At 33.9% G+C, this 16,037-nt stretch overlaps 1 protein-coding gene across 1 annotated transcript; it reads right to left on the bottom strand.

Annotated features, from left to right (window-relative positions):
• Positions 1 to 1,150: 1,150 nt before the first annotated feature.
• LOC100785031 (probable L-type lectin-domain containing receptor kinase S.5) lies at positions 1,151 to 3,620 on the bottom strand. The gene has a single exon (XM_003518002.5). It carries the CDS (start codon positions 3,480 to 3,482, stop codon positions 1,476 to 1,478), a length of 2,007 nt encoding a protein of 668 aa, XP_003518050.1. The 5' UTR covers positions 3,483 to 3,620; the 3' UTR covers positions 1,151 to 1,475.
• Between the last annotated feature and the right edge of the window lie 12,417 nt (positions 3,621 to 16,037).

Raw genomic sequence — 16,037 nt, 5'->3', positions numbered from 1 at the left:
AAGTTTGAAAATAGATTTTTTCTATCTGTAATATTTAGAACATTTACCGATTGTTATAAGTTGTTATAAATCAAGTAAGATAACTAATAATTATTTTTTCTCTAAATATTTTAACTCAATCAAGAGAACCTGTGTTCAATTTCTTTTGTGTGCAAAAATTCTCTTGGACCAACAGTAGTCATGCGCTGCAAACGATATTAATCTCTGATCTAGTGGATTGGAAGACGCCCGCAGTCTCTAACCTATGACCAAAAAAATATAGAAGACTCGAACTTGAGATTACTCGTTGAGCTAAAATAACTAATGTCAATTGATCCACTTGACCAATGATACAAATTGTCCTAATTTGAATTACCATGTTAGTTAAGGATTGTCAAGGATAAAGACTAAATTTTCTCCTTTTCTTTTCTTTTTGATGTGAATCTCCTTTTTTCTTTTGTTAATATCAAAGTTGCATTTCACATACTTTTTCCACAATTACGCAAGAAATATCTCCTTCAATCATGTCAAACTACCCTTCATATGTATATATATATATATATATATATATATATATATATATATATATATATATATATATATATATATATATATATATATATATATATGAACTTTTGATAATCGTTAATCAATGGAAATATTAAAAAGGGGGGACATGACATTATCGACATTTGACACTATTCACTTTTAAGAGACATATTCCTACTTTAGTTAATGTCATCCGGCTCCATAGAATAAAAATGTATTTTTAAAATTTGAGGGACTAAAATGATTGATTTTTCAATTTGAGAAACCAAAAACATATTTTTCCCAAACTAAAGTCATATTTAAGCCTACAATATAATATTTAAATTTAAATAATTCATGCATGCATCCCATGAGATTAAACACTACTTTTTTTAACTTAACCCTACAAAGCTCACTTGTAATGTGAGAGTTATCCTCCACTTACATATTTCAATTTAGTCACATCACAAGTCAACGTAGGATCCCAAACACACACCTTTCACATAGAGATCTTGAACATTGTAGAATTTTTTATATCTATGGGTGGTTCGATAATGACATAATCAATTTATAAGATGAAAGTTATTCTCACTTATATACTCTAATTTAATCATAGCACTACTTGACATGAGATATCCACAGCTTTTGAACGATTCAAGGAAATGTTATAATACATCAAGATAATACAAATAATGTAAAAAAAAAAAAGTCTTTCTAATACATGGTAGATATCATTTACATCTAGCTGCAAAAGGATCTATACATGCAAAGATTGAATGACATAAAATTTAAACAATGTTGTGTGCATATATATATCAAGCTACAACACATAATTATCAACTATGCACACGCATTTAAATAGAAAAAGCTAAAATCAATGAATGCAAGAATGATTCGAAATCTCCAACTACAACCAGGACAATCTTGATTAGTTCCTAGCTTTGGTCAACACAACACAAACAATTTCATCATCTGCCAGTGATTTCAGTGAACGGGGCGAGTGTTCCCTGGACGAGGGAAGAATCTTCAGCTTCTTTGAAAGATGGAGGCATAGCAGGCCACATGAAAACTGGTCTTTCCTTAGGCACCTCAGGTGGGGTTGCTTCCCCATTCAGAACCTGAAGAACAGTTCTCATGGATGGTCTATGGTGTGGGTTTGGATGGCAACATGCCAAGCCCAGAACAAGAACACACTCCACTTCTTCCTCCTTAATCTCCTCCTTCTTCAACTTTGCATCCACAGCACCAACTACTTTCCCCTTCCCATATAAGTCCCACACCCAATACACAATGCTGTTCTTGTAGTCATCTTGTGCGTACACACTCCCTGGCCTCCTTCCACACACAACCTCCAAAACAAGAACCCCAAATGCATACACATCTGTTTCCACTGTTGCTCTTCCTGTGAGAAAGGTCTCTGGAGCCATGTACCCTGGTGTGCCTGCAATCTCCTTTGTAGAGTGGTGTGTTTCATTTCTCTGCTGAATGGTTCTGGCCAAGCCAAAGTCTCCCAACTTGGCATTGTAATCTGAGTCCAACATTATGTTGCTGGCCTTGATGTCTCTATGAAGCACCCTCTTTTCACACCCATTGTGGAGATAGTCTAATGCTTGAGCCACACCATGAATCACACTGTGCCTTGTTTCCCAATTCAGTGTTAAAGAATACCCCTCTTCAAGGGTGTTATTACCAAAATTTTTGTCACCAAAGAGGTACTTGTCTAGGCTTCCCTTTGGCATGAACTCATACACAAGGAGAAGCTCTCTTTTCTCATAGCACCAGCCAGTGAGTTTCACCAAATTCCTGTGGTGAAGGCTTCCAATTGTTGTCACTTCTGCCACAAATTCTTGCTTCCCTTGGCGTGAGTTCTTGGAGACTCTCTTCACAGCCACCTCCTTGTTTTCCAATAGGCCCTTATACACAGTTCCAAACCCACCCTCTCCAAGCTTGTTTTGAGGGCTGAATCCACCGGTTGCTTTTGTTATTTCCCTTAGCTTAAACTTCTTTGGAGCCATAGAGGAATACTGAATCTGATCCTCTATCCTTGGATATGCATCTTCTGGCCTCTCCATATGGCGCTTCCTTTGCCAACACAATAAAAAGATCACCATCCCTCCTATGATAACAATAACTATCACTATTGGAACAGTGATGTAAACCCACAAGAGACTTTTATTATCATCATCTGCAATGTCAACACCACTGAATTCCCATGATCTCACACAGTTCAGCTCCGTGTAGTTACTTGTTGAGGCTGAGAAACCAAGGTAAACCACTTCATGGAGATAGGAAGATAGATTAAGAGGTGGAGATACCAAAAGGGTCTCCATAGATTCTTCGAAACCAGTCATCGAACCAAAAACCGTTATTGTGTCATTCAAGTACTGAATTTTGAATGTTACATTTATACCTGATGAAACATTGACCCCTGTGTTGATTAGTGGAACCTGTTGGATGGAGTTGATGCTGTTTATGTTGACGCCAACATGGTTGTCAGGGCCATCTTGTGAGAAACTCTTTCTTGTGTCAAACTCCACTGCTAGAATTCCAGCTTGTGAGGTTCCATTGGAAGTAGCATTTACAATACCAAGCCACTCTCCTGAACTGTTTTGTGGGAGAGTGGTATCTGAAGTTAAGATAAAAGCCAAGCCTTCTCCGCCAGGGGTTGTTTCAGGCTTGATGTTGAGCACAAAAGTGGTGTTGAAGGAAGCAATTTGGTTCTTCTTTTTATTCCAAAGTTTGTATGGCTTTTTGTAGAAAGCGCGTCCAGAATAATCTTGTATAGGACCACGAATATCTGGGGTCACTTGGATGGCATCGAAGTATATTTGTGAATTCTTGCTCAGCAATAACTCAGATTCATTGTCTTTTTGGAAGGTAGGGAAATTGAAATAAAAGCAGGTAACTTTGGTAAGGGTAATGATAATGAAGATGGTTGATGCTAATTGATATTTGACTAACCAAGGGAGGTGCATATTTCTGTTGGTGAAATGACCAAGATTATGGCCCTGATCTAGAGGGTTGGTATGGTGATAATTTCAGACAAGCTCAAGGATCACCAACAAGGGATAAATTGAAGGCCAATTCTGAGCTATGAAATGTTTAGGATGCATCATTAACTCCTATGTTTTTATAACCATATATTATACTGTGGAGTAGGGTCGATTAATTCAAGGTATTTTAATGTCAGTTTAAATTAACTAAAATATCCTTGTCTCTTTAGCTTTATCTTTTCTGGGGGAAAACTCTTGTCTCGTTTTTGAGGAATGAAATTTTTTCTTAACTTACCATTAAAATAATATTAGAACACTTACAAAGCCGGCAAAGTAGATTTCTTAAACGATTCTGACCATTTAGCTAGCTATGCATAAAGTAAGAACGCATTGAAATTGTAAAAGTTTTTATTTATTTATGTGAAAAAGTTTTATTAGGAAAGATAAAGTCTTAGTCTCTAATGGTGGATTACAAAATATTTATTTATGTGATAGGCATTTCTTGTACAGTTTTAACGACTTTTCTAAGTTCTGCTACTAATCGCTTCGGCTGATAGCACCAAGTCAAAATCGATGTGTGCTACCGAACCTACCTAATACTAACATGGCATTATTCTATTAAGAACCAAGCTAATCATTTAAATAATTAAGTCTTAATGGAGGTGAGAAAGAATAACTTAGTACTCCCTAGCCTCACTTTGTGACAAGTTAGTAGTAGTTTCCATAGGGACTCAGGTGGGAATTGGACCTATGAGGCGGCATCTTCTTGATCCAAGTTGCTTGAGTTTCCATAGGGACCACTAGACCTTAGTGTTGATTGATCATTTTTCTGCACCTGTTTCAAGTTAATAGGGCCATAGACATTATCCTGCTTTGACAAAGATAGATAAACACACACCCTATGAGCTTTCTTTGGTTGGTGAGACATGTATCACTCTCAAAATCCCAACCAGGAATATTGTTGTTCATGGTTCAGCTGCACGAGTTGTCTGTTTGAACAAGAGAGGAGAGAACTTTAGACTTGGAGCGGACTTTACAAGCAGAGTAAAATAAAAAAATCTGCATAGTTCAGCTAATTGAGTAATAAAATAAGAATATCAGAATCCTCACTGTACAAGACAAAATAAAAAGACAATTAGAAAAGTAAATAGAACTTGAAAAGCAATAGTTTGTGTAGAGAACTGGTGTGGCAAATTTCCCCAGATGGGGTACTTTTATAAACTAATTCCCTAGATGGGGTAATTTTGAAACAATTTTCGCAAGGGGACTGTTTTTCACGTAGTCTGCATGCATGTACGACGCAAACCGCCAGTGGAACTGGCGAGTTTGGTGTTTGGGAAGGAATCGCCAGTGCCAATGGCGATATCGCCATGCAAGGGGAACCGCCAGTCAAACTAGCGAGTTCCAAGTTGCAGAAGGCAGGCTTGCTTTTTTCAAGTGGTAGGCTTGCTTTTTCAATGGTAGGCTCGCTTTTTCAGAGATGGCAAGCCAAAGGAAAGTTGCAATTGCCATTGGCGAGTTAAGGGCAAGTTGCAACTCCCATTGGCGAGTTAGGGCAGAAGGAATAGCCATTTCGGATGGCGATTTAGGGCCTTTATATACGCGAGAATTGCTTCAATGTTGCTGTGTGTTCACAAGTAGATTTGAGTTTTCAAAACTGTGAGTGTTTAGGGTTTAAATTTATCCGCATAAGGTTTCAAATTTGCTTCTTGAGGCTTAAATATCTGAATCAGGTTCGTAGTTTCCAAATTAATAATTTGTATTATAATTTTTTAAAGTAATTTTTTATAGCAGTTTGAATGTATAATTTTTATTAATTTTTTTAATTAAATTAGTTTTATATTTTATTTCGTAGTTTCCAGCAAAATAATTTGTATTATAATTTTTTTAAGTAATTTTTTGTAGCAGTTTGAATGTATAGTTTTTATGAAATTTTTAATTAAATTAGTTTTATATTATATATGGTTGTTTGTGTGTATAAAATAGAAGAAATTTGTCATCAAATTTTTAATTAAATTACTTCAGTGTTGGTGTGTATTCAAAACTAGATTTCAACCTTTAGTGTTGGTGTGTGTTCAAAACTAGATTTCAACTTTCAAAAACTGTGAGCGTTCTTGAGATTTAAATTTGTCCGCATAAGGTTTGAAGTTTGCTTCTTGAGGCTTAAATTTCTGAATCAGGTTCGTAATTTTCAGTCAAATAATTTGTATTATAAAATATTTTTTAAGTAATTTTTTAGAGCAGTTTGAATTTATAGTTTTTAATAATTTTTTAATTAAATTAGTTTTATATTTTATATGCTTGTTTGTGTGTATAAAATAGAAGAAATTTGTCATGATATTTATTTAAAGAAAATATTTGAGTCCCAAAAAAATTTGGTAAATATGATATTTTTAGTATATTTTTAATTAGATTAGATTGGTGTTGATACTTTGTTAGTGTGTTAAAAATTGATCAAGCGTGTATTGTCAAAAGTGTGTGAAAGTAAAAAAATTTGTAACATCATAATTATTTGAAGTAAGTATTTTGAGTGTGGAAATTTATTTTAGTATAAAGTTATAGTAATTTTTTAATTAGATAAGGTTGATGTTCATGATTTGTTGGTGTGTGTTAAAAATTTATGAGCATTCAACTTGAATAGTATTTAAAATTAATTTTTTTCCATTATATTTATTTGAAGTACGTATGTTGAAGTTATTATTGTGAAAATGAATTATTTATAAATAATACTAACTTTGTTTATGGTTTATTTGGGCTTTAAAATTACTACCTTGGAATCGTTTATTTTTTTAAGTGTTTACCATAAAAAATATTTAAAGTTAATAATTTATTTATAGAATAAAGTTTTAATGTCAAATTGTGTTAAAGAGACTTTTTGTGATTACATTTTACTATTTTTAATTTATTATGATTAATTAATTAAAATATTGTTTTTGTAGGTACACGATGAATTCGGTTATAATAGTGTTGTATTTCAATGGAAGGGTATATGAAGATAATGATGGTGTAATATTAGAAGGCAGTAAAAAAGCGATTCAGATTAAACGTGAAATTAGTTTCAATGCTTTGAAGAAAAAAATTGGAGATAAGGTAAAGTTACAAAATAATGAAATTATTTCTGCTATCAGTTGTAGATTTTTAGTGTCAGGAAAATATATTGCCTTGCAAATTTGTGATGACGAAGACGTTGAAACGATGCTGAAAAGTTTTAAACAACAAGAACAAATGTCAGTTCTAGAATTGTACGTAGAAAAGGATGTGGCTGATGGTTCAATGTTTCATTCTACAAATTCGCTTACATCATGTGAAAATTATTTATCTAATGATGAGACACAACCGCCAACAAATATGAGCAATTTACATGTTGACGAAGATGATGATGATGATTATCTTGTGTCTAACTCATACGTTGAAGAGTCTTTAGACGAAGATGACAGTGTTGACAGTATATCTGATACAGACGATGAAGTCACCGACATGATTCAACCAGTAAAAATTGTTCACCCAGCAAAAGGTATAATTTCCTCTTAAAAAATACGTCAATACATTTATTATTTGACGACAATTGTATTTAATGCTAAATAAGTATGATTTGAATTTTTTTTGGACTATTAGGTGTACAAGGAATTCAAAATCCATTTTGGAATGATGCTTTGCATTATAATAATATCAACTGGAGTCATCCTGATGAGGAGAACATTTGTGGTTTGGAGATGCCATCCAGTTTTAATGTTGGCCAAGAATTATATGTTGGCATGGATTTTGATAGTAAAGATGCGGTCAAGAATGCAGTCAAACAATATGTTATGAAGGTGCATCAAAGTTTCAAAGTGGTTGAAAGCAAATGGAACAAGTATGTCGTTTGTTGCTTGAATAAAAATGCAGATTGTCCTTGCCCTTTCTATATGAGAGCAATTCTATCTAAAAAAACTTATTCATGGAAAGTCACTCAATGGGGTGGACCACACATATGTCTCAATATGACCATGACCCAAGATCACGAGAAGCTTGATTCAGATTTAATTGCCACTTGTGTAGTAGGTACGTATTTTATGTTCATATTATGTTATTGTTTAGCCTTAATTGTCATTTAAATTTTGTTATTCTATTGACAGGCATGATCAAAGAAGATCCATCAATAAAAGTTTCATTGATTCAAGAGAGAATTAACAGTGAATTTGCGTACAAGGTGTCGTACAAAAAAGCTTGGTTGGCGAAACAGAAAGCCATTGCAATTGAATATGGCGATTGGGATGAGTCATATGCGAAACTTTCGTCGTGGCTAACACACATGCAAAATCATTTTCCTGGATCATATTTTCAAATACTACATGACGATTTTATCGTTGGGAATACGGTTAGTTGCAAACACCGTCAGTTTCATAGAGTTTTTTGGACTTTTGGCCAATGTAAAGAGGCTTTCAAGTACTGTAAGCCAATCATACAATTTGACGACACACATTTGTACGACAAATATTGTGGGACCCTCTTAATGGCCACATCACAAGATGGAAATGGTGGTGTCCTTCCTTTAGCATTCGCGGAGGTCGAAGGTGAGACGTTGACAGCGTGGTCATGGTTTTTGGCACACTTGCGTGAACACGTCACAGATAAAAATGATATTTGTCTGATATCTAATTGACACATGAGTATAAAGTCCGCTGTCGCTAACGAAGCACTTGGTTGGCAACCTCCCCACGGTTATCATGTCTACTGCGTGCGACACATAGCAAGCAACTTCAATCGGAAATTCAATAATGCCAAACAAAAAGAAATGTTGAAGAAATTGGGTAAGATTTCATATTTGATGGTCACGTTTATTTAACTTTCATATATAGTTAAAATTGTTATTCATAACTAATTTTATGCAGCCTACATTCCTTGCAAGCACATTTTTTTAATCAAAATTTAGAAAAATTTGGTCAACTGAGTCTAGCCCTAGCAACATGGATTGATTGCATTTCAAAGGAAAAATGGACGATGACTTATGATAGAGAAGGACGTCGATATGTCCACATGACAACCAACCTCTCAGAATGTATCAATAAGGTTTTAAAGGATTATCGCAACATTCCCATAACAACATTGGTCAAATCAACGTACAGTAGGTGTCGAAAGTACTTTGTTGAGCGTGGCCGCCAAGCCTAAAGATAGTTAAATGAAGGACAAGTCTATTGTTCAAAGCTTGTTAAAGAACTTAGGAAAAATCAAGAACAAGCTTGAACACACATTGTTCGCGTGTATGATATCCACTCCACAAGGTTTGAAGTAGAGGAGACCTTCAACCCTATAACGCAACGTGGTGGACAAAAGTGGGCAGTTAACATGAATGGTCATCATTGTCAATGCGGAAGGTATTCTGCGCTTCACTATCCATGTTCACACATTATTGCAGCTTGTGGTTACGTGAGCATGAACTACTACCAATATATAGATGTTGTTTACACAAATGAGCACATCTTAAAAGCTTACTCCGCACAATGGTGGCCTCTTGGGAATGAAGCGGTTATTCCTCCTTCTAATGACGCATGGACACTTATCCCTGACCTAACTACAATTCGTGCGAAAGGTCGGCCAAAATCAATAAGGATAAGGAATGAGATGGATTGGATCAAACCATTTGAGCACCGACAAAAATGTAGTAGATGTGGAGCCGAAGGGCATAACATGCATCGCTGTCCAATGCAATCTGAGCGTGTGAGTTGTTCAAATCATTGATTTATGTATGTTAGTCGAGTGGCTTGTATTTGTTTAAGTTCTCTTCAATGTATTGAATTTGTGGGGTTGAATGAATTCGTTAGTTAATAACATTTTGGTTTGTGTACATTAGTTATTTGTGGGGTTCAATGAATTCGTTAGTTAAAAACATAAACCCTAACCCTAAACCCTAAATCTTAAACCCTAAACCCTAAGCCCTAAACCCTAAACCATAAACCCTAAGCCATAGCCCGTAGTCTTAAACCCTAAACCCTAAACCCTAAACCTTACACCATGAACCCTAAACCATAACCCAAAACCCAAAACCCTAAACCCAAAAGCCTAAGCCTTAAACCCTAAACCATAAACCCTAAGCCCTAAACCTAAAACCAAAGCCTTAAACCCTAAACCATAAACCCTAAGCCCTAAACCTAAAACCAAAGCCTTAAACACTAAACCATAAACCCTAAGCCCTAAACCATAAACCCTAAACCCTAAACCTAAAACATAACCCAAACCCTAAGCCTTAAACCCTAAACCATAAACCATAAGCCTTAAACCCTATACCCTAAGCCCTACACCATAAACCCTAAACCTAAAACCTAACTGAAAACCCTAAGCCCTAAGCCTTAAACCCTAAGCCCTAAACTAAACTATAACCCTAAACCGTCAACCTCAAACCCTAAACCCTAAACTATAACCATAAACCTCAAATCCTAAAACCAAAACACTAAACTCTAAGCCCTAAATCGTTTAAATCTATGCAACTTCTGATGATGAACCTTATAATTTGAGCAAATAGGTTGGTGGAAAAACTCCAGACTGATGCATGTAATGAAATAAAATTACATTTAGAAGTTGAAATTGGTGTTTGTCGTTAGTTAGTACCATTACTTATTTTCATTTGTCTACTTTAATTTTTCTTTATAACTTTATTTATTATTCTAGTTTGATGCGCGACATAAAAATAGTCATTACGGTGTTCGTGATGGTGATTCCATAACAAATAGTCATTGAAAACGAAATTCCATAACAAGTAGTATGAGATACCATAAATTAAGTGTGAAATTCAAATTACAAAGATACAACAAAAATTTTAAATAGAGACATCAAAATCAGCCATTATGGTGTTCGTGATGGTGTGAGGATGTGCCACATGGTCGATCCCACCTTCGGGCTTGACGATCAGGATTTCTTCTTGCGTGCTGTCTCCGCCCTTGTTGCTCAGTCTCAGTAGAAAACTCGTGACGCAAATCAACACCTAATAAGTCACCCATATCAGGTATTGCTCCGGGTACATTCCATTGCGGAGCTAATGGGGAATTAGGTGTTTCCATTGAGGCATCATGTTGCTGCGAAAAGGTCATAGTTGGCCATGAAAAATGAGGATGTGTCTCCGCAACACCACCAAACGAATGTTCACTTGCAGACATATCAGTGTCATGACCTTCGAAAGGATATTGATACATCTGCGAAGGATATTGAGAAAATGTTGGTGACCTTCGAAAGGATATTGATTCATCTTGTTTGCCTTTCAGTGTTAGCCCATGGATATTCTGTGGTTGCGAAGGAAACTCGGGAATAGGTTGTTGCATTCCAAATTGTCGCAACACTCTATCCGGTTGGTACCACTCAACAACATGGAAACAAATGAATGGCACCACTGCGCACCACGCTACACTACCAACCAAACAAATTGGAGGCAACATCGACATAACGGTTGCTGTGTAAGGCTCACACAGAAACTGCATACAATAACACAAATGTTAATTTTGACTTAAACATGACATTTTTTATTTATTATGTAACGAATACATAACGATGTTCTTACCTCATGTCATTTCATGATATCCAATCTGCGACGAGAAACTATGAGATCATCATTGCCAATATGCTGGTTTCCACGTCGCAGCCACCTACAAAAAAAAATATGAAATAATTAGTGGCGACGCGTTACATTATTAATTATTTTCAAATGAAATCTTATTTTTAAAACAACTAAGCTGTGTCCGAGTGGTTTATTTTCTATTACAGGAGGAGTCCTCTTTGGAGCCAAAGTCGTGCAGCGTTCCCATGCCCACATTTGGATTAAGATGCACATACCTCCGATTGATTTAATTTTATAATCGGTGGCCCTGCACATCTCTCTATATAAATAAGCAAGCACGGCAGGTCCCCATGCATACGTGCTGCACTGTTCAAAGTCACGTAAAAATTGGAGGTACCTTAGGGAAACTTTACTACTGCTTTTGTCAACAAATAGAACACCTTCTATGAATCTGAGGATCCATGCACGGGTAAACCTCTGTAGATGTTCTACGTTACCGTCATGAATATTTATTTGTGAAAAATGTTGTACCAACCAACTTAATTTGACTACACTGCCTTGAAGTTCACCTTCCTGTGGTCTGACGCCCAACAATTCTTCACACAATTCAGTCCAATCAAGATTAGTCTAACCAATTAATGGTGCCCCATCAACACGCATGCCTAATAATACAGAGACGTCTTGAAGAGTAATCGTACACTCTCCGCATCTCATGTGAAATGTATGGGTTTCAAGCCTCCATCTTTCAATCAAGGCAGTAATTAATGATGAATTTATTTTGAGGTAGCCCATCTTCATTATCCAATAAAACCCAGATTGTCGAAGCAGAGGAATAATTTCCTTTGGTATTTCTTCTTGACCTTGATAAATCGGGACAGCTCGTCTGATGTGCAATTTTCTGTCTGGTTTCCCATTCCAAACATGTTCTGAAACATGTTTAGGTTGCATCCATAAAACGTCTACATCTATTGGACCAGACTTAATTTGTATACTATGAAGATGACGACGAAGATGTCATTGATATTGTAAAATAAAATATAATACAAAAAATTGACAACAAAAATTTAACATAAAAAAATTAATTTCACTTACAACAAATTAATTAAAATCTCAATAAATAACAAAATACATAAGTTTGAACAACAAAATACTATACAAATAACAAAATTATAAATTAAATTACATAAAAAACATAAAATACTAACTAAAATACTATACAAATAACAAAATTAAAAATTTAAATACATACATAAATTTAAATAAATTACCAATTTTTTTCCGATTAATAAAATTTAAATTAAATTACATATATTACACAAATAAATTAAAATAAATCCAAAAAATAATAAAAATTAAAAATAAGAAAACTAAATAATATTAACATTCTAACAAAATTATAAATTATATTACATAAAAAACATAAAATACTAACTAAAATACTATACAAATAACAAAATTAAAAATTTAAATACGTACAGAAATTTAAATAAATTACCAATTTTTTTCCGATTAATAAAATTTAAATTAAATTACATATATTACACAAATAAATTAAAATAAATCCAAAAAATACTATAGAAACAAAAATTTAAACAATATATATATATATATATATATATAATTAACAACGTATCATATATTCCAATAAAAAAAATAAGTAAACTAAATAATATTAACATTCTAATTAAACCTAATATACCATATATATAACATAAATAATACCATACAAATCTAACAAATCTAAACCAAATAATAATAACATACCAATTTAAAAAACTTCAACAAATTCATATTAACAAATTAACTACAACTAATGTACCGTATAACACAAATAATTAGATACCAACTAAAATTATAACATACACATATAACACAAATAATACCATACTAATTTACAAAATCTAAACAAAATAATATTATCAAAAACTAACCAAAAGCACAATTAATACTAACTTGACATATGTATACTAACCTAACTAATATTCTTAAAATAATATTTATAAGTCAACTAAAACTAACCTAACATATATATATAACACAACTAATAATTTACAACTTACAAAAACCTAACCTAACCTAAATAATATTAATATGTCAACTGAAATTAATTTAACACATATATATATATATATATATATATATATATATATATATATATATATATATATATATAACACAAAAGTATAGGGCAAACAGGATAAAAAAAATTAACTTACCCAAAGCGCGTATTAAGAATAACAACCAAACAGTGTAGGACAGGGCAAATAGGATTAAAAACTTCACCTAAAACACATAAAAAATTTCTCAATTAAAATTAATATATCAATTAAACTTAACTTAACATATATATAACAAAAAAATTTAAATTTTCAGTTAACAAAATACTTACCTAGAACACGTAGTAGCAAGAGAAGAAAGAATGCAATGGAAGCAGGAATCAAGAGAAGAAACGAATGCAGTGAAGGGGATACAAACAGAAGAAAGGAATGCATGCATACGAGAGCCTCGCGTTGCGCTTTATACGCTGAAATTTTTTTGAACTTCAACTCGCCAGTCAAACTGGCGAGTTCTTCCTGCAACCCGCCAGCGCCAATGGCGATTCCTGCGTCCCTGCAACGTTCACCTGCACCCCCCTGCGACGTAGTCCTGCAACGTAGCCTGGCCCTTTGCCCTCTCCTGCCAGGAACTCGCTAGTTTGACTGACGGTTCCCCCATGCATGATGAAATCGCCAATGGGGATGGTGGGTTCTTCACTGCCAGCGAACTTGCCAGTCTGACTGATGGTTTGCTTAGGGCATGCATGCAATTTACGTGCAAAATAGCCCCTTGGCGAAAAATGTTTGCAAATGACCCCATCTGGGGAAAAAGTTTTTGAAAGTGCCCCAAAGGGGGCAATTTGCCGAATTGGTGTCATGTACATTGTTCCTTAAGAAATACCTAGAGCTCAAATATGCACCCCCCCAAGGAAAAGTATAGTCCTTAATAGGACTTGAATTGTTCAAAGAGTTTAATGCATGCATCAACACCCATTTAATATGAAATTGATATATAAATACAAAATAATGTTACATCACAAGTTTGTTTCTAATATAATCTAGCTTTTTTTAAAATCTATATTAAAAATGAATTTCAATAATTTTTTACAAAAATTTATCAATAATTAAAAATAATGTTACATCACAATTTAAGTTTTTTTACATAATTTAAATGAGTGGATTTGTGAAATCACAACTATTATGTTGAAGTTGTTATAATAATATCAGTCAAACAATTAAAAAATGTCTGCTACTAAAAATAGATAAGCAGCCCTCAGCACTATAAACTACTAATTTCATGATTGTTTAATCTTCAGCCCAAATAATTATGTGCCAAAGACCTTTTTAAATAACTTTATTATAAATCCAAGGTTCAACTATCACAAGTTATGATGTGATTAATAGCAGTGAGTTCATCATTGACGTCCTGCATATAACAAATTATGATCAAGATCCAACCTAAAAAAAAATGTGCCCATAATATGACAATAGTTTTGGAAATTGGAACTTGCTTTCACAAAAGAGTTGTTGTTGGATAAAAACTATATCAACTAAAGAATTTAAAAGAAAAAGTCACCATGCACCTGAGATCCAGCTTTCCCCGGAAGAGATTGCAAGGCTTCCTCACCAAATCCTAATGTGCATCTGAGAAATATTATCATGTAAGAAGCTTGGAAACAGACTAGTACTAGACATATCTTTATCTATAATTGGATATCTAAAGAGGCTTTATATGGTGCGAGACCATATACAGACTATCGCATAAAAGTATCGGTAATATTCTTCTTTTTTACATTAAAGCATTTATCATCAATCTAATCTTATTATTCAGAGTATCATTTGTATCTATTATCTTTTTATCTACTCAAACCTATTTATAACCCATATTATTGGGGAGGATACTTGCACTTTTCCAAATCTCCCTCTAAAAATCAGGTCTATTATTTGAACCATAGTGCTTAATAGAATCAACACTAATTACTAATGAATAATGATCTAATGCAGGTTTATAGGCCATATATGGCTAATTCTTTTATGTGTTATGTGTGGTTGAGGCTCAGAATCACTAAAAGTTGGATTGAAATTGCATAGCCTGGATCAAATGCTTGAGCACCAAGGAGGATACCATTTACCTGTAGTTCACAATTAACAAGCTATATCCAAGGGAAGAAAGATAAGCAAATGGCTTTGAAAAGCTTGACAATGAGAGAGAGTGCGGTCTCCCATGAAGAACTACAATTAGTGGATCAAGTGCATCACTTTTATTAGTTTTTTATGACACAAATATAACTTCATATGGTTGACTATTGTTGAGACTTTGGCAAGTGCACTAAATTGTCACAAGTAGTAAAGTGCTCGGAAGTCCGAGTGTCGAATTCACAGGGACTTTGTTTGTACCTAGACTAATGCAAACCCAATTTACAAGCAAGAGATAATAAATTTAAAATAAAAAATAGAAAAAGATAGAAGATAAGAAAAGATAAAATTAGAAGATAAAGGAAAAGATAAAAGAATTAAAGATAAAGAAAAAGGTAGAAGATTAGAAAAGTGAAAGATAAGAAAGATAAAAGATTTAGATAAAAAAAGATAAATTCAAGATGAGATAATGTTGGGAACTGACTTGCCTAGCCTGCCTAGGATGTATGAGTTTATGGTTTTTTCTTTACCAATTCAGGTGATTCTATCCCACTCACATCTATTCATTTACTTGCCCCTGATGCCTCACGATGACAAGCCTATTTTACCTATTTATCCCCCAAATGCCTTTGCAAAGACTCAATAGATAAAATGCATGAAGTTCTAATTCTAGATGTTTGCTTTGACGCATGGGCATAATGCAATCACTCTATGCCTAACAATGATTTTATTATGATATCTTTTCTTGCTCTATTAGAAGTTATCCTTTCTCGAGCGTCTAACCCCTAAAACTAATGCATGCATATCTTCTTTAAATCTTATTTAGAAGTTACCCTCTCT

The sequence above is a fragment of the Glycine max genome, chromosome 2, assembly GCF_000004515.6.
Source record: "Glycine max cultivar Williams 82 chromosome 2, Glycine_max_v4.0, whole genome shotgun sequence".
Lineage (NCBI taxonomy): Eukaryota > Viridiplantae > Streptophyta > Magnoliopsida > Fabales > Fabaceae > Glycine > Glycine max.
Note: the sequence above shows the minus strand (reverse complement) of the source record. Positions and strands in the feature narration are given on the sequence as shown.